This window comes from Cygnus olor, chromosome 7, assembly GCF_009769625.2.
Source record: "Cygnus olor isolate bCygOlo1 chromosome 7, bCygOlo1.pri.v2, whole genome shotgun sequence".
Taxonomy (NCBI): Eukaryota; Metazoa; Chordata; class Aves; order Anseriformes; family Anatidae; genus Cygnus; species Cygnus olor.
Window position 1 is genome coordinate 31,753,864 of NC_049175.1, and position 22,304 is coordinate 31,776,167.

Below are 22,304 nucleotides of genomic sequence, written 5' to 3' on the forward strand. Positions count from 1 at the left end.
GCACGCAGAGCATTCATCAGCCCACCCACATTTTCATAATGCCTCCCCCATCACAGCTAATTAATTTCTTGAGCTGAAAACCCAGGGGGCAGACCTTGGGGAGTGCTCAGGGCAACAAACACCAACGCGGCGCAAGGTGACACGCAGTCACCACGAGCAAAGTCAGCAGGGGGACGGATGACCAGGGAGCGTGAAGCCACGGGGACACCCAGCCCAGCCTCACCCACCCGCTGCCACCCCTCTGCTGACTTCAGCCAGAGGCAGGCTCGCCAGGCAAGCTGAGAGCAAAGCACACAGGAAGGAGAAGAAAAAAAAAAGGAGCTTCTGCAGCGAATGCCACAAAGAAAGAGGATAAACTCCAGCACAGCAAGAAACAAGCAAGAGCAAGTCTGACCGGTCCACTTGGATGCTTCCACAATTTGCTATCTGACAGTTTTACTGCTTTTGCTGCTGCTGAGTTGTTCTTGGAGGAAACAGCTTGCTCTGGCATGTTGGTTACACACAGATATTCTGCAATCCACCTGCCATAAAACTGTTGCATTTCTATGCAATAAGTTGTTCGCCTGCCATTTCAGTTTTCATGGTATCTGCTTTCTGACATAAAATCAGTATTCCGGTATCAGGCTACTTGTGCCTCTCTACATGTAAAAATATATATGTATCTTGCATTAAGTTGCACATTGACAACTAAACAGAACTCCGCAATTTGGTTAAATACTGTTGGCAGGTTGAACGAGTTTCTCAGAGTTGGCAAATCACCACTTACTGTGCATTAAAAGGATTCGCATTATATATTTATTATCTGCCTGTATGAACCAGAAACTTCCAAGTGACCAACATTTACAAAATATTTTTTTTTGGTGGCGGTGGTAGGGTAAAGACCTAGCACCGTGTTTCATCATTAAACCCAATAAAGTAACTAAATGTCACCAAAACCTATTAAGATCAAAGATATAAGGATATTAAAATACAATGCAGTAATTTCTTAAGAGACAGTTTAACAGTCTATAGTTAAAACAGCTTCTTTATAGAACAGATTTTAAGGCATACAAATTTTTCTTCAAGCAGCTCAAGAAAGCTGGATTTACCACCCAAAAACAAAGTCACTCCAAGATGATATCGTGCCACATGACAGCAGTCTTGCCACCTGCCATAAGGTGCGTCTAACCTACATAAGAAACCTTTTGCAAGACAAAGACTGCATTAAATAGCTGTCCCAATTATTCTTTTAACAACAGATGTTCAGAAGACAACCTTGGTTTTAGGCAGAAAAAGTTAACGCGTGTATAAAGCAACCTTTAAAACCAGCTGCTCAGTTTCAGAACTTAGGGAAAACCAACCAAGGACTACCACCCAGAAAAGAATTTGGGGTATTCCCAAATTCAAAGCAAAGTAGCATACCACACTACTGTGGGATGTATCATAAGAACTAGCCAAACCTGTACAACTGCCATGATTCCTAGTTCTCACAATCAGAGAAAAAATGTACAGGCTGCACCAGTTCAGCAGGACCAAGGGAAGACTTTATTCTAAATATATTACGTCCACTTCAGCAGATTTTTTTACAGAACCAACGAGAATGTCACTGTATGAGAAAAGAGAAATAGTAAAGCAGAAAAGGAGCAGCAAAGAACCTAGCTCAAGATGACCTAAATATTTCCTAGTCAAAGACTGTCCCAAATATCATATCCATCAAATTTAGGTTGTTGCTTTGCTGGCTTTTTATTATTTTTTACAAGGAAAGCAACAAGGGGAGTAGAGTGAGAAGGGAGAAGAACATCAGAACGATCACAGTGATGCGTATTTTGACAGACACATGTTTAGACAGAAGTAGCTGCTGCAGTTAACAGCAGTAAGACTGCTTTTGACTGACTGAAATTAGCTCTCAGTTATTAGAAGCACTGAAGGAGCTGCTGTAGTTTAGGGTTCCTACTCTTTTAACAGGTCTATTTGACTCAACACAAGTCAGTACAGAACTCAAACATCAGTTTTGGAAGTGACAAAAGCTGTAAGGAAATAAAATAGCGTTGTTGCTAGAGTGATGACAATGTCAAGAGTACGTCTGGAAATTCTAGTCCCACAGTAATTTTCAACAAGGAACACACATGAAAACAAACATGGATGCACAAATAAGATGTAGAGAGGATAGGGATATACAAGTTCTATTAGGACTGCTGTAAACCACTGACATCTAGAGATAGGCAAGAAAAATGCAGAATAAATTGTAGCACACGGTTTTCATATGCAGTTATTCATAACTGGTATTTCACAATTCATATTAAATCCACTTCAACTTCTTCCTTTAGATTTTCATTTTTGTGCTGCTTTTGAGGCACAAGGGCCATAAGCAGTTTATATAGATTAGCACAGCTATGGCAGACATCAATGTCACGTGCTCGGATCATGTTTGACTGAAGTGTTTACATACTAGATTACACAATAGATTTCCCATTCTCCAGTCTTTGATTCTACATTATATTAAATGTTAGGCATTGCTCTCCATCCACATAGAGCATCTCTCTAAGGCTAAGCCATGCTATACAACCAGACCTAGCAGCTGCTATTCTGTCAGGCAGTGAATTAAGTAGTCCTCGATTTAGTAAGCTAGTGTAAATTAGTCTTAATGGCAATCCCCTCCATAGGCCATCTACATGCTGCAATATAGTCACAGATCCCAGGAAAGATAGAATTAGATTGTGCAGCTTCTTACCTGCAGCTCCTTTGAGACTCTCTCTAAGTGGTTAGTTATCTTTTTTATTAGGTCACTATACATCTGTTCCGAATGCTGCTGGCATACACACTTATACACACAACTGCAGAAACAAATATAGGAACAAACGATGAACTTACAACAGTTTGCAATGAGGGATAACAGACTTCAAAATATTTTGTTCAAGTCTCAATTTAGAGGCTAACAGGTTTAACTGAATGATTGCTGAACTTTTAAATACAGCCCTAAGCTTGGAATGAGCTCCAGCAGCCTCTCAGGTCTTGCCTGAAGGCCCCAGTGTCCATCACCCCTTGCCCCCACCCAACTTCGCTTTAATTTACAATGAATTCTCTGAAGAGTGCACTTCTGAACAGACAGGGTAACTCTGTCAACAGCACACTCCTAGTCCTGGCTTTTCTCCCCCCACAAATAATAACGTGAATAAAGTCCCCAGGAAACTAAGCAGGTTTAAGGATCATTATACATATACGTTCTAGGGCAAAACCCCTGTTAAAAGATGGACACCACTGGCAGGCAGTCATAGAAGTTGTACTGAAATCATACTAGTGCTTTAAACAGAAGCAGCAAGAAGTCCTAAAAATAAAGACCTATACATGTTATTCCATCTATTATTACTTAAATCCTAAATTAAAAAATATATATATATATATTTCATAATAAACAAAGATGCAGAGAAAGAGCAACAAAACTTTCATTCTACATTCCATAGCTTGGCTGTATTAACTCTTGTTCTTCAGTGCCACTTTTGCTTTATTAGAACATTTTATCGTTTTCATACTGCAGTAACAGCATATCTGCAATGAGTCTATGTATTGAAAGCACATTTACAGCAGTTGTCAAACCGTTTATATATATGTATATACACACACACATAATGGTGTGCATATCCATCCATACAGGTATGGATATACACACGTACATACACGCGCTATTTTCAGCCCCAAGTTACGTTACAGCATTCATCTTCATTATGACGTTAGCAGCACCAAGCAGCTTTTACTTTACTTCGGCACTTTCACTCTTTCAAGTCAGCACTTTTAAAGCTAGCTGCTAAAAATCAAGAGGCAAAGGAAGACTTCACCTGATATCTCGGGCAAGCCAAACCTTCTCCTCCCCCCTCCCTACTGCGGAAGCAAGCAGTTTAGCCCAGAGACCGCTCTTGGAACATGCGCAGACCAACTCATTTCCAGCCAGGTCCAGATCCCAGACTTTAATACTTAATACTTCTAGTAGTACCTAAAGGCTAAAGACATGGTACAGCAACATCATGTCCCTCTATGGGAATAGCAGGCATTACAAAGGAAAACAAACTGAAAAAAATAAAAATAAAAAAGGGATTAAAACAACTAAGGGCTACTGTAATTTTGTAATGCAAGGGAGAGGTTAGGTACCAGCTCCAAGACTTCAGGGGCCTATCCAATGTTCTCGTGCACTAACTGACACTGCGTCTTCTGGAAGGTTTTACAAGCAGATTATCCTTAACAGATTAAACATTCCTTTACCTTTTAGAAGTTTTTATTAATTACCTTTGACAACTTCAAAGGCACCAAAAATACTTTATTCACCCTTACGCAAAGTCTTTTCATTTGGCAAGCCACACTATTTCTTAGAAAACACACCCCACACCATCCTACCTATTATATTTGGAAAATAATTGCCTATCTGTAGTTTAATGTTATTTAAATAATAGTAGAAGAAGTCCTGTTTCTTTCACATGAAGTCTATCAATGACAGATCCTATTCTGGAACAAGCACGTCCAAAGACATTTTGGTGTGATGCAGTAACAACAAAAATATGAATTTAATTTTGATCAAAGAAAGAAACACAGGCAAGGAAAGCCAGAATGACTTTTGTGATCTCTTGTAAACCACCCAGCAAGTCAACAACAACAAATGGTCTTAAGCTTGCTCGATAACTAACCAGTGCACAGCCACTTCCCCAAGTTAACAGCTTCATTTATAACTCTGCAACTAAACTGAATTTTAGAGTACACCTGCTTATTGTTACACATGGTATCGCTACACTTACTTCAGCAAGGCATTCTTGTAGCCAAACACCAGGATTCATATGTACATGCAGGGCATTTTTACTTTTTATCTCAATGCTTCTATTTAGAGGTTACTTCCCCATTTTCAGATCCTGTTTTCAGTTCCTGATTGCAAGCTGATTCTGTGAATCATCCTTGCCCTGCTATTACCCCAAAAGAAGTCACCAGCTTGTTAGCCTTTTAGCATAACCAAGCAGGACATCAGGAGATCAACATGTAACGAGAGGAACGAAGATTTGAGACTTGCAAGATATCTTGAAGAACACTGATCTAACTGCATTACCTTAGGAAAGGACTGCCAGAATAAAACTTAACTGGTCCCATTTCCCTCATCTCAGTTTCCATTACAACTTCCTGTCACTATTAAATCCTTTTAACAGGAAGAGACTATATACAGGCAGGCTTTGGACTCAAAGATGAAAACAGTCAAAAATCACACTGTGATAACTTATGTGATAACTTATGTGTAAGCTGATCCACAGTAAATATCTGTATACACACCTTAGAAGTTCTCCCCCGACTTTCACTGCTTTGGAGTAGACACCTACAGTTACCACCAACCACATCAAACACACTAGCTAGTGTATCTATTAATGTATTTCAAGTCTGCATTATAGAAACCGTGATTCCCTTATTCAGCACAAAGATGATCAAAAAGGCCGCTGTATTTTCAGCTCAATTTCACTGTAAAAAAAAAAATATAAGATATGTAGCTGTTTGAACCACTTGAGATAAAAAACAGCCTATTTTTCAGAGTAAAGAACTAGCCTATGGAAACAGAGGATCTAAACCCTAGATCTGATACATATTTTCTATAATACTCCAAGCAAGCATCACCAATAAATTCAATAAAAAGGAACTCTTTTTCTTTCATCTTCAATCTAGCTTGTCTAGATTGTAAGTCAAGCAAAAGGACACTCTAAAATTAAGTAAATAAATCTCCCAGCTGGAAGAGGCTGTGTCAGAGGAACTACACCCACAGACATAATTTTAAAAGAAAACTTCAGAACTGACACGCTAGCTTTATGAGTAACACTAAATTATAACCTATTGTTTTGATAATAGTAAAAATTAATGCAACAGACATCTATGCATCACTACAGGACTTCATTAAGTGTCACCCCGATGTATAAGGGTTAAATAGGAGGAACTTAAAACCTATTTCTCCTTTAATATATGTATTTTTTTTTAAAACACACCTACTCTTAATCACAGACAAGTATCAGTAGATGTTAACTGTTTTTGATGCCTGTTTGCACATAGCTGATTTCAAGCTGGGGAGAGGATTTTCAGTGCTTACACTCAAGCTGCAAAATGCACCTCAAACCAAACTGACCGTCTTTATTGTCTATACAGATGCTGACGTCTAAGTCCCGACAACAGCAGTTCCAAAAGTCTGAAGAGGAAAGAAGAACTTTACTGAAGTTTTTAACTGGAGATAAGAGGGAAGACTGAACACCTGCCAATCTTGTATCTGGTTCCCTAATCCAAACGAGAGACAAAGTGGCTACGAGCAAGTGCGCAGAAGACGGTAGAGCTGAAAGGCTCCAGAACAGATGCCTGCCTTATTCCTTAGGGTGCAACGCTAGGCTACTAGTTGTGCGGCTGGCAAGGGCCAGTAAACACAGCAGCAGCTCCCCAGTTTCTGTCCTGTTCACCTACAACCTGGACACGTGTTACCTGTCACCTACAAAACAAAAATACCCATTTCTGTCGCTCTCGTAAGAAACTGTCAGGTCTCAAAAGCATTTAGTATGTTTGTCTAGAGCGCTAGCATGGCTTTGAAGCACACCCCCTGCCATTGCCAACTGTGCACTAGCTCAGTCTGCAGGGCAGTTCTGGTGAATGAACAGATTCCTTTTAAAGCAAAGTAAAGCAAAGCTCCAGGCCAGGCACGAATCAAGTGTTCTCCAGACAGGCAAGCAGATGTAAGCGACCGAACTGCATGCCAGTCCTTCACACGGCTCTACCACACATGCATGCAGCAGGATGGTTGGTCAGAGGGGAGGGAATCAGACCCCATCTACTGATTCAAAGCACACAAATGACAATTGATATGGAAATATCAGCTGCTTCAACTTACTCCCACACTTCTACTGCACCAAGCTGAATCCTACTAAACATTTCAAAATGTTTTTTTGTCATGTCAAGTCAAACACATGCCATTCTCTTCTTCCCCTTTGAGGAAAGGGATGTTGAAACTTCAATGCATTTCTTAATATATGATGCCAAGCAACTGTGGTAGAGCTTACTATAATGTTAACATTTTACACATTTTCTTCTTTAGCATTTATTCCTGTTAACATGGGATATCAAGGTATTTATTTGTTACCCATCCCAACCATTTAAAAAATATTGTACTTTACGTAACCTTCCCTCTTCCCTCCCCATAAATACAAAAAACGACATATGCATAGGCCACAAGACAGAACAAACATTTAAATTAAAAAAAAAATAGGTCATGAAACACTTATAAGATTTCCTTACCTGTATATTTGTTCATAGGAGATAGGGATGTAGTCACCAGGACTCTGAGTTAAAAGCTGATCTATGGCACTGTCCAACTTTGGCCAATATGTGCTCTTATAGTCTTCAATTGTTATAACATTCATTACTGCAAGGAAAAGACAAAGCTACAATTAGTGGTTCTTTTAGTACAACTTTAGCCAAAAGATCATAACCAAGTGAACTAGCTGCAATTCTGATCGCACTGATAAGCTGGCCTTAAAAAAAAAAAATAGGAACAGTTCACTTCTGCTAAGATAACCTCATCTAAAAATAAAGCCCATACTTGAATCTGCATCTTTTTATTTAAAAAATAATAAGAAATCAGAAAAGCTGCCAAACCAGCGCTTGGATAAATTTTAGGGGCCCAAGAGGCAGGGGAAGGGAAAATTAAAAAACAAAAAATCAACTCCTAGGAATTTTAGCATGACAAAATTTATTAAAAACAGTACATTTAAGTCACTTGACTACTAAGTTACAGAACTTTGTGAGAGCCCAGAAGCAACTACTGAGTCCTCGCAGGCAGAAGAGCAAGCTTTGGCCAAGACTGACGAGTTTTAAGATTAGTCCTTCCAAGCAGCTGTATGAATTTTACAAGCCTCAGATGACACCAACAGCTTCCTTGGCCTAAAAGCTTACACAATTCCCTCTGCCTTCAATTGCAGTTAGGCTCCTGGGAGACTTTTCTGGATCTGCATTTCAGTTCCCCCTCTATCTCCTTTTCCCCACAGGAGGCATTTACGTTAGCACCATCGCTCCCTGATTTTACTCCAGCGCTTCCCAACTGCACCCTCTTGCGCAAACCACAGACACAGGAGAGTTTTATGCTCTCTTTTCTCAGGGAAGATTTCTGAACTACCTGCGTACGCGCGGCTCAGTGCCAGCAGCAGCCACGTTAGAAGGGGCAGTACCCCTCCCTTCAGAGACCTACCTGCTGGCCTGTCACACCACCACAGCTTCTCAGCAGCCACTCCAAAAAAAAAAACAACACCAAACTCAGTAACTAACAGCACAAGCTATACTTCACGTCAAAACTATCTACTTCAGGAAATCTGAAGGCATTTCTTCATTTGAACACCACGTGTGGGCCAGTATTACATGGAACAGAGACTACAGACAATTCCCATCCCAAACTGCCGGGTTTAGACACCACACAGAACTACTACTTTGAATAGGGCCGCACTGTAAATACGTGTCTAAATGTAAATTCACTGCTGGGTTTGGGGAGCAAGATTTACAAAATGTTATTTCCATGAGGGCTTGAAGAGAGCTCAGTCGGTCACTGCTGGCAGCATTACTAAGAACAATTTCAACGACATTGGACAAAACAGTTAAGAGCATCTTGATGAAAAGAAGAGTGTGAAGAGGACATAGACTAAAGAGAGGTGCGAGCCAAGAAAAGTGTTCAAACGCTACCTGTAAGAGCAGGTACTACTCATACCATGAGCCTTTTGAGGGTATCCCAGCCAGAACCCTGGCTGAGCAAGGCATCTGAGTGCCCAGCTGTATCGCAAGGATCCGCTCCAGGTCTCAGCCCACACAGAGCGCCGGCCTGGGGCGGCTCTCACTCGGGGGCCCTACTACTCACCCGGGGGGCCCTACTACTCACCCGGGGGGCCCTACTACTCACCCGGGGGGCCCTACTACTCCCACCTGAACTCAGCAGCAGACTTTGAGGTTTGCGTTTCACCTGGTTACCCGAAAAGGTGGATCTCTGCAGAGTGCTGTTCCACTGAAAAGATTAAACTGCAGTCAGCAGAAACATCAGTCCAAATCCTGGTTGTGGATTTGAGTGTGTAACAACACCCACATCTGGTTTAACACATTAAGCTCTACTCGTTTAAGAGAACAGAAGCAAGTAAGAACTGAGAACACTGCACAATATAAGTATTTCTTTTAACAACGTGGAAATAGAAGGAGGCGGCAGGTAGGTGGCCTGCCTGTTAGAAGCACTCCACAGATAAAGGTCACGATGCTTTTATGACCAGCCCCAGCAGGTCTGCAGAGGAAACACTCCTGGGTTCCAAGTAACTTCCTAGAAAAGCTTCAATTTTATTCCAAAGACTCTTATAAGTAGTATTTCGTTTGATTTCCACACTTCATTTCTGAAAATAAGCCAACCATAATGTTTACAAAGTTAAGAGTCCAAGGACTATCCGTTGAACAATCACTATTTTTACTCTCCTAATCCAGAAAACAAGCTCCTTTCAAGTTTCACCAGCTGCCACAAGCCGGCAATCCCCTTTTAGTTTTACAAACGCACACAAAAGAGCAAAGGATGGCTCAAAGCAGTATGCTACAGTCACAAACTCTGCAAGAACAACCTCAAGGCCAGGAAGGAAAGGAATCACAAACAGAAGGAAGGAAGGAAGGAAAGAAAGAAAGAAAAAATATTGACCCTTTAAAAACATCTTTCCTTTTTTTTTTTTTTCCATCTTTTTAGGATGACATCCTTAAAGTTCTCCCTACACTAGGTATTCAGGATTTAAAAGAAATTTGTCCAACAACCTCCATTTCCATTTTGCAAGGCAAGGGTGATTCTAAAAGACCCGCTTAATTTCCTCGAGACTTACTTTTCTGGGAAGTGACACAGATATTTTGTAACAAGGCATGCTAGAATGCATGACTTTACCCAGCTACAGCAGGTTTGATTTCTCTCCATGCCCCACCCAAGCCTGATTCAATGGAAAGGAAGCCAATATTCTCCAGTGATTTATATTTCACAAGTAAAGCTAGAGAAGCAACTGATGCTTTTCCATGCACCAAAAAGTTCAAAAGAAAACCTGTGCAAGTCAAACGCAGCAGTGAAATCATTTAGGTGAAAAAGAATATGCATGAGCTTCATAGGATAGCCTAGATATTTCAGCATCACAGCCGTAACTGAAACACACCCTGTTCCAAGCTATCAAGCACAAGAATGGCAAAAAAACTAAGATTAAAAAAAAAAAAGTTACAAAAATCCAAGAGTAGGCATACATTGCTCACAAAAGCAATAAGAAAAACTAACTTACAACCTCACGTTTTCTGCATAGCTCAAAAAAAGATGCTAGAAAGGTAAGAGGCACAGAACATGAAGAATTGAATAATAGTAAAAATCAATGATACCATTAATTCTGTTATTTATGTGAGGCAACTTTACCCGAAAAGATCCTCAAAAAGTTTACTATAGTCGCATAGAAAAGCTGTCCTTTTAAAGCTATGGCTAAAAAAGCAAGGGACAAAGGTGTAAGGGAATCCAACCTACTGCCAACTAAGCAGGCATTGGTCCGTCAATTTTCTGTCATTTACTCAGTCAATAAAAACAGAAGCAAGAGAGCAGCAAGACATCTCTCAGAAGTTTTGATTATTTCACTTCTAGAGTGAAATATATGAAGCTTTATTGCTTCATTAGCAACGCTCACTACAATCCACAAATATTTTGTGCAAAGAGCAGAAGCTGCAGACACGTGCCTGACATTAATGCACAGACCTGCTGCCACCACTGTAGCTCCACGCTTCTCCTTTCTTCCTCAAAACAGACACTTGCCGAGGAGACTTGCTACATCCTCTGCCCGAAACATCCTAGCACACCTTAGCGAGTCCGTGAATCTGCGGCCTTCAGTTCTTTCCGGGGTTTAGTGATACATTTCTTCGTCTGCACTAAGACTGGTTAGTAAAAGAAATGTTGAACTCCTTGTTTTTTCCTCACACCATCGGTCTATGCTGTGTTAAACTCCATTATGCGACAGGGTGGGCAGAGATTTAAGGGATATGCTGACACTCACAGCCTCACGTGCCCATCCAAAATGAGCCTGGCATTAAACACATTCATAATCACCCTTGCTTGAAAAGGATGAAAAAAGGAAAGCTACGTTTCCCCCCACAATTAGGGTATGCTACAATTGCTAGCAAGAAGTGGTTTACCTTAACGTACTAAAAGCTCTTGCTCTTATGTCCTCCCTTATGGTCTTTAAAAATATTTTTCTTAACAGAACTGCTTTATAAATCCTTGGCTATGATTGAATTGAATCAATGTAAATAGATTTAGTTATAAGTTTACCACAACATGGAAAATTGTCTTTCACTGCTCTAACCAGAATAAAAGCCATTAAATGAGCTATGCATTATGATACCTGATTTCTGATCTTACTTCTCCGTCCCACCCAAATCTCAAGGGAGGAAAACCGCATTTGTCTCCCCTAGAAAGATTTTGAAGTTTCCGTCTAATCTTCTTCCTCCTTTAATGCACAAGCTGAATTAGACAAAAAAAGGGCCCGCTAGACTGCTTTAGTCTGCAACTAAAAACATGAACAAAAGGAATAAGCTGCAAGTAGTTATATACTAAGATATAGGCAACGAATTTATTTTGTTTTGGAGGAAAGAATCTGGATGGGGAGACCAACCTGAACGTCGCTGGAGCTCCAGTTTACCACAGACAGCACTGCAGGAAACTGTCAGCCATCTGTGCTTTTACGGCTCACCTGCAGGACAACCTAACCGAGCTGAATACTGCTTCGTGCTCTGCTTCATGACACAGGCAAGGAAGGAACCCTTTTTCTGACGGGCAGAAGAGAGCAGACAACTTTCTTATCGAGCTCAAGCCTGACAAGCAGCTTCTGCAGGCATGCTCTGCCACTGGGAAGACACAGCAGGAGAACTCGCACACTGCCTCCCTTCTCACTGCACGTTTACCTCACCTCTGAAGTGACCTCTCACTCATTTTCCATATGTGGAAATTACACAGAGGAGATCAAGGGGTCTTCCGTCAGCATCGGGATTAGAGCATGTGGGATCCCTGCCCAGCACCTGTACTACATCACCGGACTTGTGTCCTTCACATACACACACCACCAACACTACCTACAATGAGCAAACGTGCACAAAAGCTCTACTGACCACATTACCTCACCGAGTTTTGTATTTTACAAGGCTTAACAAATGCTGAATATCACTAAGACAGCTGTCACATTGGGAATATCAAGGCTGGAGAAGTGAAAACAAGAACCCAGAAGCCACACATGCAGCAAAATCATGCAGAGCTTTCTCTTCTGCCCCGATAGTCCAGGACTAGACGGAAAGCCACCTTCCCATCTGGGGAAGGTCCAAAAGTCGCAAACACTTTCATTCTGGAAAGTGAAAGGAAGCAGGAAAAACGCAATCTCTACATTTCTGAATCGGGAGTTGAGCAGCTCACTTTAGCGAGGCCAAGTGACATTTCATTTCAACCTCCTCGAGTGTTTACGAGCCACCCTAAGGCACCTGGGGCCCTGACGGCAAGGCCGGCAGAGAGCCAGGAAGCTGAAGAAAGCTGGGAGTCTCGGCTTCAAAGCAGCCGGCCCTGGCAGCGAGCCTGGAGCCACGAAACCCAGGCGGCCAGGGAGCCAGGAGCCCCAGCTTCTGCCTTCTGATCGGCTCAGAAACTGAGCTGCTGAGGAACTATACGGGTGAGCTGGCGTGGAGGGGAAAAAGTAGAAAAGAAAGAAGAAAGGAGCATTTCCAAACAAAATCTCAGCATGGCAACTGCTACAGTTACAGGAACGTATTAGCCAAATTCGTGCTTTCTGAGAGCCATTAGAGAGAAGGGCCTATTTTGCCTAGAGAAACAACTTATGTAAATACAACCAAAATCGAAAGGAACAGCAGAGAGACCTTCCCTTCCCTTGCCCTTAGCTCAGCAAAACCACAAAGAAAAATCTCTATATTTGCCACCATTACTGTTAAAAACTAGACTCAAAAGATGATTTGAAACTACTTTCTCGGCTCAGCACACCCAGTGCTGCTCTCAGGCCTTCCCAAGCAAGGCCCTTGGAGGCCAGCAGGTGCTGTGCGCGTATACCCCCCCCCCGCTGCCTCAACGGGCTTCACGCAGGGGTTTGCAGCGTTTATTTCTGCTGCTGTCAGACAGCCAGGGCTACCGTGGTTTTTTCTACCGAAAAGAAACCTGCAGGAAAACGCTGCCCGAGCTACAAGCTTCGGGCGAAGCCACCACACGTCCCCATCACGCCACCCCGCCTGCACAACACCCCCTCGCGCCTCGCCACGAGCCATGCGAGCAGCAGAGGCTGCGAGCACCGTGCAGGGAGGGTCTCCCCCGCACTTGGGGACAAGGGCTGCGAGCCACCCCCTCCCCTCCCCTCCCCTCAGCCCCCCGACACCCCCCCGGCCGACGGGGGCAGCCCCGGCGGGGCCCACTCACGGAACTTGGAGGTGGAGGCGTTGATGTTGATGGCGGCGGCGATGGCCCCGGCGCCGGCCCCAGGCCCGGCCGCCCCCCTGTGGGCGCCCCCCGGGGTCTCGCCGCCCCGCAGCACGCCGTTGGCCTCGACCGCCCCGGGCAGCGGCGGGGACCCCGCGGGGCCGCGCAGGAGCCGGTCCCCGAGCAGATGCCGCCCGTAGCCGCCGCCGGAGCCCCAGTTGTTGTGGTTCTGGTCGTCCATCGCGGCCTCTCCTCCTCCTCCGCCGCCGCCTTCCTCCTCCATGCTCTCCTCCTCCTCCTCCATCGGGCCGCGCTCAGCGCCCGCCGCCCATGGCGGCAGCTCTCGGCTCCGGGCACGGCCCGCGGCGCCCGGCCGCGTAGCGCAGAGCAGGGCAGGACAGCCCGACACTTTGCGACAGCGGGGCTTCAACGGGCACGCTGGGAAGTGTAGTTCGTTTTGGGGGGGTGGCCCCGCCGCCATTAGGGGGTGGGGTAGATGGAGGAGGTCCCCGCGTTGGGCATGGGCGGCGCCAAGCCCCCTGAGCGCTGCACCGCGTGGGGTGAAGGCGCCCTCACGCTGGGTCATGGCGTTCCTTCCCTCCCCTCAGTGAGGGGGCGCCGGCACGAGGCGTGTCCGAGGCTGTTTGTGTTGTCCCGAGCTCGGTCACAGCTATAATAATAAATAAACTGTCTGCTTTCCTTCAAGTGTAACTGCTCCAGGGCATGTTTTCACTCGCAATCGAAGGTTCTGGCTGCTTTGGTAGATGAAATGACACCAGGAAATGTTTTTTTTTTTTACTGAAAATGGGCTTCCACTGTCTGGGTTTTCACTTTTGGTTGGAAAACAACAAAAATAAAGCTGTTAAAAGGAGAGGTGTCCAGCCTTCTCCCTATTTTAACATGTCACAAAGTTTTCCTATTTTATAAAAGCAGATGTCATTGATTTCACTGCACATCGGAACGGGTCTCTTTTGAGTTGAATTTGAACCCAATTTGTCCTTAGTGCATTCTTTTCATTTATGTTTCAACTAACAGTATTTTCCTTAGATATCAAGATCAAACTCTGTGACCACCAAAGGTTTGTTCACACCAATACACAGTGCTGAGGGACCAAAGGCTGACTTGGTGCACCACACACAGAGCCCAGGTGCGGGATTTGCACGCCTGTTGTGCTTGACCTGTTGCTGTCTGCACCTTAAATGCAGCTGGAAAAAGGACGGGATTTTGTTGTTTCTGTTCGTGGCCTTTGCTGCATCTTCGGCTGAGTAGGATGTGTGATAGCATGCAAATATCAGTAGAATCACTTACAGTGAATATTAAACTTTGAAAGCTAAAGCAGCAAACCATTTTTAGCTTAGCTAAGTGTTGCAATTTTCTGATAACTACAAAGAAACACAAGTAAGGTTTGCATATCTTCACTGCGTCAAGAAAGACGTGTTTTTGCTCTCAACCTGCAAAGCAACTCCGTTGTAGCCTCCTACTCATCCACTTCCACTGATCTCAGCAGCAGCACTCAGGTTGCCAGTATTTAAGAACACTATGACCTGAGGAGAAATCAGGAACTTATCAGTACAGTTTTATCTTGAATAATTTCAGAAACTCTCATGTTAACATCTAAGAGCAGTAAAAAACAAAACAAAACAAAAAAAAAGCAAGACAAACACAATATTTTTCAGTTCTAGGATTTCTTGTATTCTGTTTCATAGCCTCCTGTTGCACACGCCTGTTATTGTTGCTGTCTCTGTAATTTACTGGCCAGCTGGGGTCTTTTAATTTTCTTTGCCATGATCTTTAAAGGTACATTTCCTTTGTAATCCATTTCACAACGTTCCTTGCACCATGACTACACTCACTGCACTTCCTTGTGGCAGAAGTCCAAAAAAGCTTGGGGAGTACTTCACTATGGCATTCTCTGTATAGCCTCCTCTGTTGCCTTATGCAACGAGCTGTCTCATCTTACAAATCAAACAAGGAACTCTTTCTTGCCTCCCATACGGCAAGTGGCAAGCTGAAACAGTAATCTGTGGCTCACGCTATTTAAACACAACTGCATGCCGATAAAGGCGCTGTCAAATATTCCATCGTTAACGAAGCACTTGGTTTTGCATGCACTTCAGACTTGTCCGCATTGTTTCCTTTTTTCCTCGTCAGTGTATGAAAGTTTGACTTAGGCTTAAATACAATCTTTGCAAAATTATATTTTGCAATGCCACAACTATAATTATTTTCAGTATTAATTGAGAACACCATATACAAATGCAGTTCTGATAAGAGCTTCTAGAGTATCTTCACATCTCCATAAAATCCCTGGAGATGTGTGACTTGTATTTATTGTAATTAGCTCATCGGTAGACTATTAGTACTTTAACCCACAAAGCAACATGCTGATGTCAGACCAGCAGCAACACTTTCATTTCAAACTCCTGAATCCATATTTAATTATCTAGACGAGTATCTGCTTCAGCTTCTCTTCTCTTCTTCTCATTTCTTTTATTTTTCCTTTCCTTTCGTGGAGGTAGCAGGTGAATGTTATATGAAGCCTATTGATAAAGATATACACAATGCTTCCTGCTATTGATGATAAACAGTATGAGATGAATACAATTCTTATTATAAAATAAACCTTTTTTTTTCCTTATTTCCCAAGTGCACAATCCACTGAAGTCAATAGGAAAGTTTTCATTGATTTAAATGGGATTTCAATCTATTCCTAACACAGCAGGTAAAATGCTTCCCAGATTTATAGCTCTGGCTCTAAACACCATAGGAAAAAGGAACATAATTCTGAAAAGAAGGAAATACAAATGGTAAGCAGATCCTTAAATAGTGCTCTGTCAGGAGGAGCATGAAATGTTGCTCTTTCCGTGGCAAATAAGACAGCCCTGCGCAGAATACTGATGGAGGATGGACAAGGGAGGTTCAAATGCCTGTTACTTTTGAGATGTATTTTGGCAGTGTCCAGGAGGTGACCTGCTCAGGCTCAGTGAACCACTCATCCCTCTGCAGCCTGGCAATCTGTGGCAGTCCCTTTCCAGCAGTGATTAGCACTTAGGGCAAGCTGATCAGTGTAAAGTTTTTGAGCAAGTGCAGGCTACGTAAGGCAGGCTACGGAGGGATGACCCTTAGCATTTCTTTGACTATATACAGACTGCAAACACAGTCTGTCTCATTATATTACAATCTTGTAGCGTATGTGATAAGGCCTTGAGAACTAAAGGCATTTATGATTTAATGACTCACATTTTATCAGCAGCATTGATTTCTGAGAAGGAAGGAAGCACAGCACAAGCTGAAATCACAGCACAAGCTGAAATCAACTGCACCAAGAGAAATCATCCTTGCCATCTCCCACAGGCAGAAGAGATCCAAAGAACCAGAATATTTCAGAAGTAAAGAAATCCCAGCTGCCCACTCCCCATAGAGCAGGGGCGTGCTGATGCCCAGTGCCAGCCATGGGTGGAGGAGAGAAGCACCCACCCTCCGTGCCGCCAGGGAACAGCAGCATGCAAGCTGCTGGTCACAGCCAGACACGGTGCTCCAGGGGCACTTATTTGTCCTTTCTGCCCCTGTCATATACCAGAAACATATATAGGTATGTTCCTGTTGCACAGAGCAAAACAGAAATTCATAGAGGAAAATGTTTTCACCTCACATTAAGCATTAATGAAAGCTGCTAATTCAAGAGAAATTAAATGAAACTTCAGATTGTCAGGGACGAACAGGAAGAGACATGTGATTTCATCCCTGTGTTGTGACAGAGTCCAAAAAATATCCTCCTGAAACTCCAAAGAAGTCATAGGAGACATGCTGTGTTCTGCTCGCGGTTACCCTGGGTGTATATGCAAAACCTCAGCGGGATAATTTGCACAAGGGTAAATGGGAAACTTTTGCACTAGGTTTATGTGCGTACCTGCTTATGTCCTTCAGCACATAAGGCTGCATTCCTCCTCTCCAGCCATACAATGGGATCAGGACCCAGAAGTGTATGAAGCTGTTTATAATGCAGATATACTTCCCAGCCAGCTCCCTTTTCTCTGCCCAACCACCAGTGTCAGCAGCATACTAAAAGCACAGTGACTGCTGAGATTTTTCTGACTTCTCCACTAGTGGTCACCTTCCCTGCATGATCTGTGCTTGATGGCAGGGCCCTGCATGCACTAACAGGCCTTAATTACCCTGACCAGCCTCGCCTCGCGCCCCCACCCCACAAACTCTCTGCCCTTTCGTCCAGGAGCTCAGGGCCAATGGTTCAGCCCTTCCCTGTGCTGTTTTGTGTCCTGTTACCTCTCACTGCCAGGTCTCCCTGTGTTACTTTCCCTCAAAAACTACTTGACAGAATTATTTGAAGGTCTGTGTCGCTAAGCTCCTGGATGTGAGGACAGCTCTGGGTTCAGCCCATGGGAACAGGCAGGAAAAGACTGAAGAAAGGCAAAAGGATGGATGGTGAATGTATCCTGTAATTTTACAGCCCATGTATTTTGCTCATTGGATTCAGTTTTACAGCACTGATACAAAGCACAATTCTTTTAGCATAATCACACTGAAACCATCTTTGTGGCATGTGATACAAGTTAATCCTTCTTACTGTGGACATGCCCTGACTATTCTGCCCCATAAATCAATATCATAAGGAACTCACACTTAAAAAATAAAGCCTATTGGCTATTATTCATTTGGTTGCTTCCTGAGTCTTTAGTCAGCCAGTCCAAAAAGTCTGGTTAAAACCCCTGGACCAGGGGACTGCACGTTTTTGGGCCATTGCCACCCAGAGCTCCCAGGACAGCACAGCAGACCATTTTCCCAGATAACAGGCTTAGGCTCTTCATCAGCAGTGGTGAATTCAACAAAGCAAAAGAGGGCAGAGGACATTTCACTGAGGCAGTTTTTTTATGGCATTAGATGTCAGCACGCTCCCCTGGGGCTGGCGGGGCTGTGCAGGTCATTACCCACACAAGTGCATCCGGTGGCACACACTTATAGTGTATCATTTGGCGATAAACACGACAGCCCCAGTTTTATTAAGGCAAAAGGAAGAAGCAAAACAGCATGTAAATTTTCTGCCGTTTCATCATGTTTTCTCATTTGACTTGCTCCATTATCTCCTGGTAATTTTCTGCCATCCTACGTCTCTGCGCATGTGTGCAGGCTATTGTAAGCCCTCTAAAAGCACACCATTTATCAAACAAGTGCTCCTTGACTAAAAGCAAAATGAAACTCAAGGCTTCTCAGAGCAATTTGTTTATTGTGTCATTAAGTATTTCATTTCTTTCCTACAATGTATTCAGAGAACATGCATGAGTCTGTGAAAACTTCAGTTCCAGTTAAACAAAGCTAAATAATAGAATACATCAGGTAATGGTTTCTGAGAACCTGATGATACTTTTTTTGCACTAATTTCTTTATGCTTTAAATCTTTGATCCAGGTTCCCCTTTCCACTTCGTAAGCTGAGAATTCAAAAACAAAGATGTGTTGGGTATAAAAGCACAACAATTTTAGTCATTAAAAAAAAAAAAAAAAGGATCTTCTCAGTAGTGAGCAACTTTTTTTTTTTTTTTTTTAAGGGACGTTACCAACACAGTTAGGCATAAATATATATATGGGAGTTTTATAGACTGTCCCCAGTTATGTGTAACAGCAGCATTGTGCTGGTTACAAAGAACCATCCATGTAACAAAACATTCTGGTTTGATTTTTTTGCAAAATAATTAAAAATAAAACCAAAAAACCCCACACAGTATAAACATTGATGGGCAGATCATCCTGCAAAGTGAACTGTCATTCGCCTAGAGGTGGAGCCAGTCATCTGCAGGGCTGAAACACAGAGGAATGATGTTTTGTGAGCAAAACAGCAGGAAAACTGAAAGACTCTAAGTCAGATATTTCCTTGAGTAATGGCTGTATGTGTGTGATCACTAGTAGTGAGTGGCAGATTACTGGGGGTTTAGGATACCTGTGTGATAACCACAAGACAATTTTGGGGAAGGGAGACTGGGGGAGTGGAAGGAGGACGGAACAAGAACTGCACAGGAAAAGCAGTACATAAAGGGGAAGAGAACAAGTATGAGCTCCACTACACAGTAATGTTTTGCTGCCTTCCATACAGAGCCCTTCTGATGGTTAGTCCTGCAAAATGCTTTTAAGCTTCAGGTAGCGCTTCTCTTGCTGTTTCAAAAATAAGTCTTTCTAGGAGATTTCAATCAGATAGTACGAAAGCTTTCTCCATTACACTTTTCATTTGCTGTCACATCTAAGACATTCTTGGAAATAATTTGGGCACCACATATCCAGCTGGCCTGAACCATCAGCACGCAGCAACAGAAGAACTGGCGCCTAGTCTTTGTTTTGTATTAGATAGGGGATATCAACTTCTTCATTCTTCGTATTTTCTCTGGAAACAGAAAAACAGCATCTATGGTTCCCCCTGCTGGAAAATAATGCATGCATTCACCATGTCTGAGTTTTAAACTGGTTTACTGTCTTTCCATAAATATGAGAAGAGAGGAAATACTGGTCCATTAAAACTTTTTCTTTCAATAAGCTGAAGGCTTTAATGACAGTCTCTTTTTGGTTATCACAGTTACTGCCTGGTTTCTTGGTTTGCTTTTAACTCAATACTTAAAGGAAGCTCTACCCACGTACCCTGTGGATCTGGTGCTGCTTCCCACTTTCCATTCTGCATTGGTCAGGGTCAGATCTCTTCCAAGATCTCAGCAGGCCAAATTGTCCCATCTGGGAGATATTTTAGGGTGAAAGGAATAATACAAATGCAAGAGGTTTTACAGACAAAGAAAATAAGAAATGTGAGAGACTTTTTGTGTTCTTAGCCAAGGAACAAAGCCACAGGCAGACACCAGCCTCTAGCCCACATGATTACTGTTATTACCAGAGCAGCAAGAGGCCCTATCTTAATCAAACTTCACAGTCAGTGCTTCATCCTCATTCCCCCAAACCAACCCAGTGCTTTGGCATCATTCACCAATTAAAATCTCGTCCTGCCTGGTTTCCTTGCTCAGTCCTCTCTAATCTTCTCCCTACTTCAGCTATTTCTTCCCTTCAGCCTGTCTTTACCCACCCAGGTTCTGTTTGTGTCCCAGGCCTAACTTGCTCTCCTCCCACCTCCGTTCCTGTCAGTCATATAATCTCAGCACAGCAAACTAGAAGGTCAACTTCAAAGAGAGCCCTTGATTTCTCTCCCAGCTCACTACGTTATCTCCTTCCTTTACCTGTTTTCTGAGGCACAGTGCCACCCCCCTGCAATGAGAATAGAAGGAGAATGAGGCTTTTAAAGGATTCCTAAAACTCCAGCACCCTTCAAATGTCATCTTCTGGTGCTACAAAAAATATTGGATCAATCCCTGTTGTGGTTGTTCTATGTAACATTAACAGATTATGCTTCAGGACAAGCAGTTTCTCTGCTCCTGTCCTTCCTGCAAGCTGCTCCTGACATTTTATTTCTAAGTCAGAGCCCTATTCACTTGGTTTTATAGAGATCTTCTTTGAAGTCAAAGCAGAATTCAAAGGCAATACTCTTTCATCTTAATACAGTACAAGAAAAAATGTGTTTTTCTGTTAAACAGCAATTTCTAAGTCATATTTCCTTTTAGGGCAACTTTTGTTGGCAGAATTATAGTGGCAGCAGAGCTATCATAGCATTCCTGATGCTTTACATTGCAAACTCTACAAGTTTTACATACGCTTAAGCCTAGAACAGAGGGACTTAGCTTTTAAACATCTTAATTCATTGGTGCAATTTCTTTGATATACACCAGCTAAAAATGCTGGATCCAAAGATCAAAGTCAAAAAGAAGATGCTACAAAACAACAAAGTGAATGGAAAACAATGCAGGAGCAAATATAAACAAAACAAGCTTTATTTACAGAGAATAATAGGGCATGGGAAAATAAACAAATCACTTCTCCTTATGTGTATTCATTACTGAGGCTTCAGGCATGTGAAAATTTTACTACAACACTCACTGCTGCAATGCATAATTAAGAAAAGCACAAGGAAGGCTTCTTATTACAGCAAGAAATCTCAGCTGATTCTAACCAATTTTTCATATAACTTTCTTCGACACTTCTCTGTTGAGGTGTAATAAGAATTACCATATTGTAGGTGAGCTTTTATGTGCTGCCTTATAAAAGAAGTTAACTTCTATGCAAAAATAAGTAAATAAATCACTAAGGAGAAACTGGATGAATTACACCAAATTATATACTTATCAATCTGTTACCTAAAAGCAAATAAATAAATAAATAAATAATAAAAAGAAAGAAAAAAAAATAAAAGAAAATAATAAAAAGTCAGCAAGTAGCCTCTCTAGCGGGGTAGCTTCACAGACAGGAAATGACTCTAAGTTCCCTTTAAATGAATCTTCTGTAAGCAAAATAGGTAAAGAAAAGCCTGTGTGACAAAAATAAGGGGAATTAGGTCATCTTCTGGACTCATACATCAGTGTAAATGCAGCACATCTCCAGCCTATACAGTTCCAAAATCATTTAAAGTGATTGTTTTCAAGTCGATCTTCCATCGTCCACCTTTTTTTCCCACCAGAGGCCAGAAATAGCATCTCATAATTTATCCTCTATGTCAGGTTTTGTAGCAGCTACCCCCTTCTGAGCCATTGAACGCAGTTTACTGCATCTGCTTTCCATATACACACTAGGATCATATTTTGTCTATTGCATTCACCTGTCAAATATTGTTTAAGAGAACATGCTTCAGATAGCGCTAGGAAATGCCACATCCACAGGACTACCCTTGTGCTTATATTTCAGTGTGTTCATGAACTGCTGGGAAAAGCTCACAGAACTTCATCAACCTGCAACACGTGGCAATCAGCT

At 42.6% G+C, this 22,304-nt stretch overlaps 1 protein-coding gene and 1 long non-coding RNA gene across 3 annotated transcripts in view; both read right to left on the minus strand.

Annotated features, from left to right (window-relative positions):
* The window catches only part of CACUL1 (CDK2 associated cullin domain 1), a 45,502-nt gene extending 31,608 nt beyond the window's left edge, over window positions 1–13,894 (minus strand). The window contains exons 1-3 of one of the 2 annotated variants that reach the window (XM_040563459.1): window positions 13,460–13,894; window positions 7,267–7,393; window positions 2,711–2,813 (exon numbers count right to left, since the gene is read on the minus strand). In XM_040563459.1, coding sequence (XP_040419393.1) covers window positions 2,711–2,813; window positions 7,267–7,393; window positions 13,460–13,763 — 534 coding nt within the window. In that variant the 5' untranslated portion in view covers window positions 13,764–13,894. The remainder of the gene's footprint in view (window positions 1–2,710; window positions 2,814–7,266; window positions 7,394–13,459) is intronic. The other variant, XM_040563458.1, reaches the window with a different exon arrangement.
* A 4,437-nt stretch (window positions 13,895–18,331) lies between these two features.
* Window positions 18,332–22,304, minus strand: part of LOC121073010 — a 46,178-nt gene continuing 42,205 nt past the window's right edge. Inside the window, exons 3-4 of the long non-coding RNA XR_005821466.1 lie at window positions 20,100–20,189; window positions 18,332–19,271 (exon numbers count right to left, since the gene is read on the minus strand). This is a non-coding gene — a long non-coding RNA (uncharacterized LOC121073010). The remainder of the gene's footprint in view (window positions 19,272–20,099; window positions 20,190–22,304) is intronic.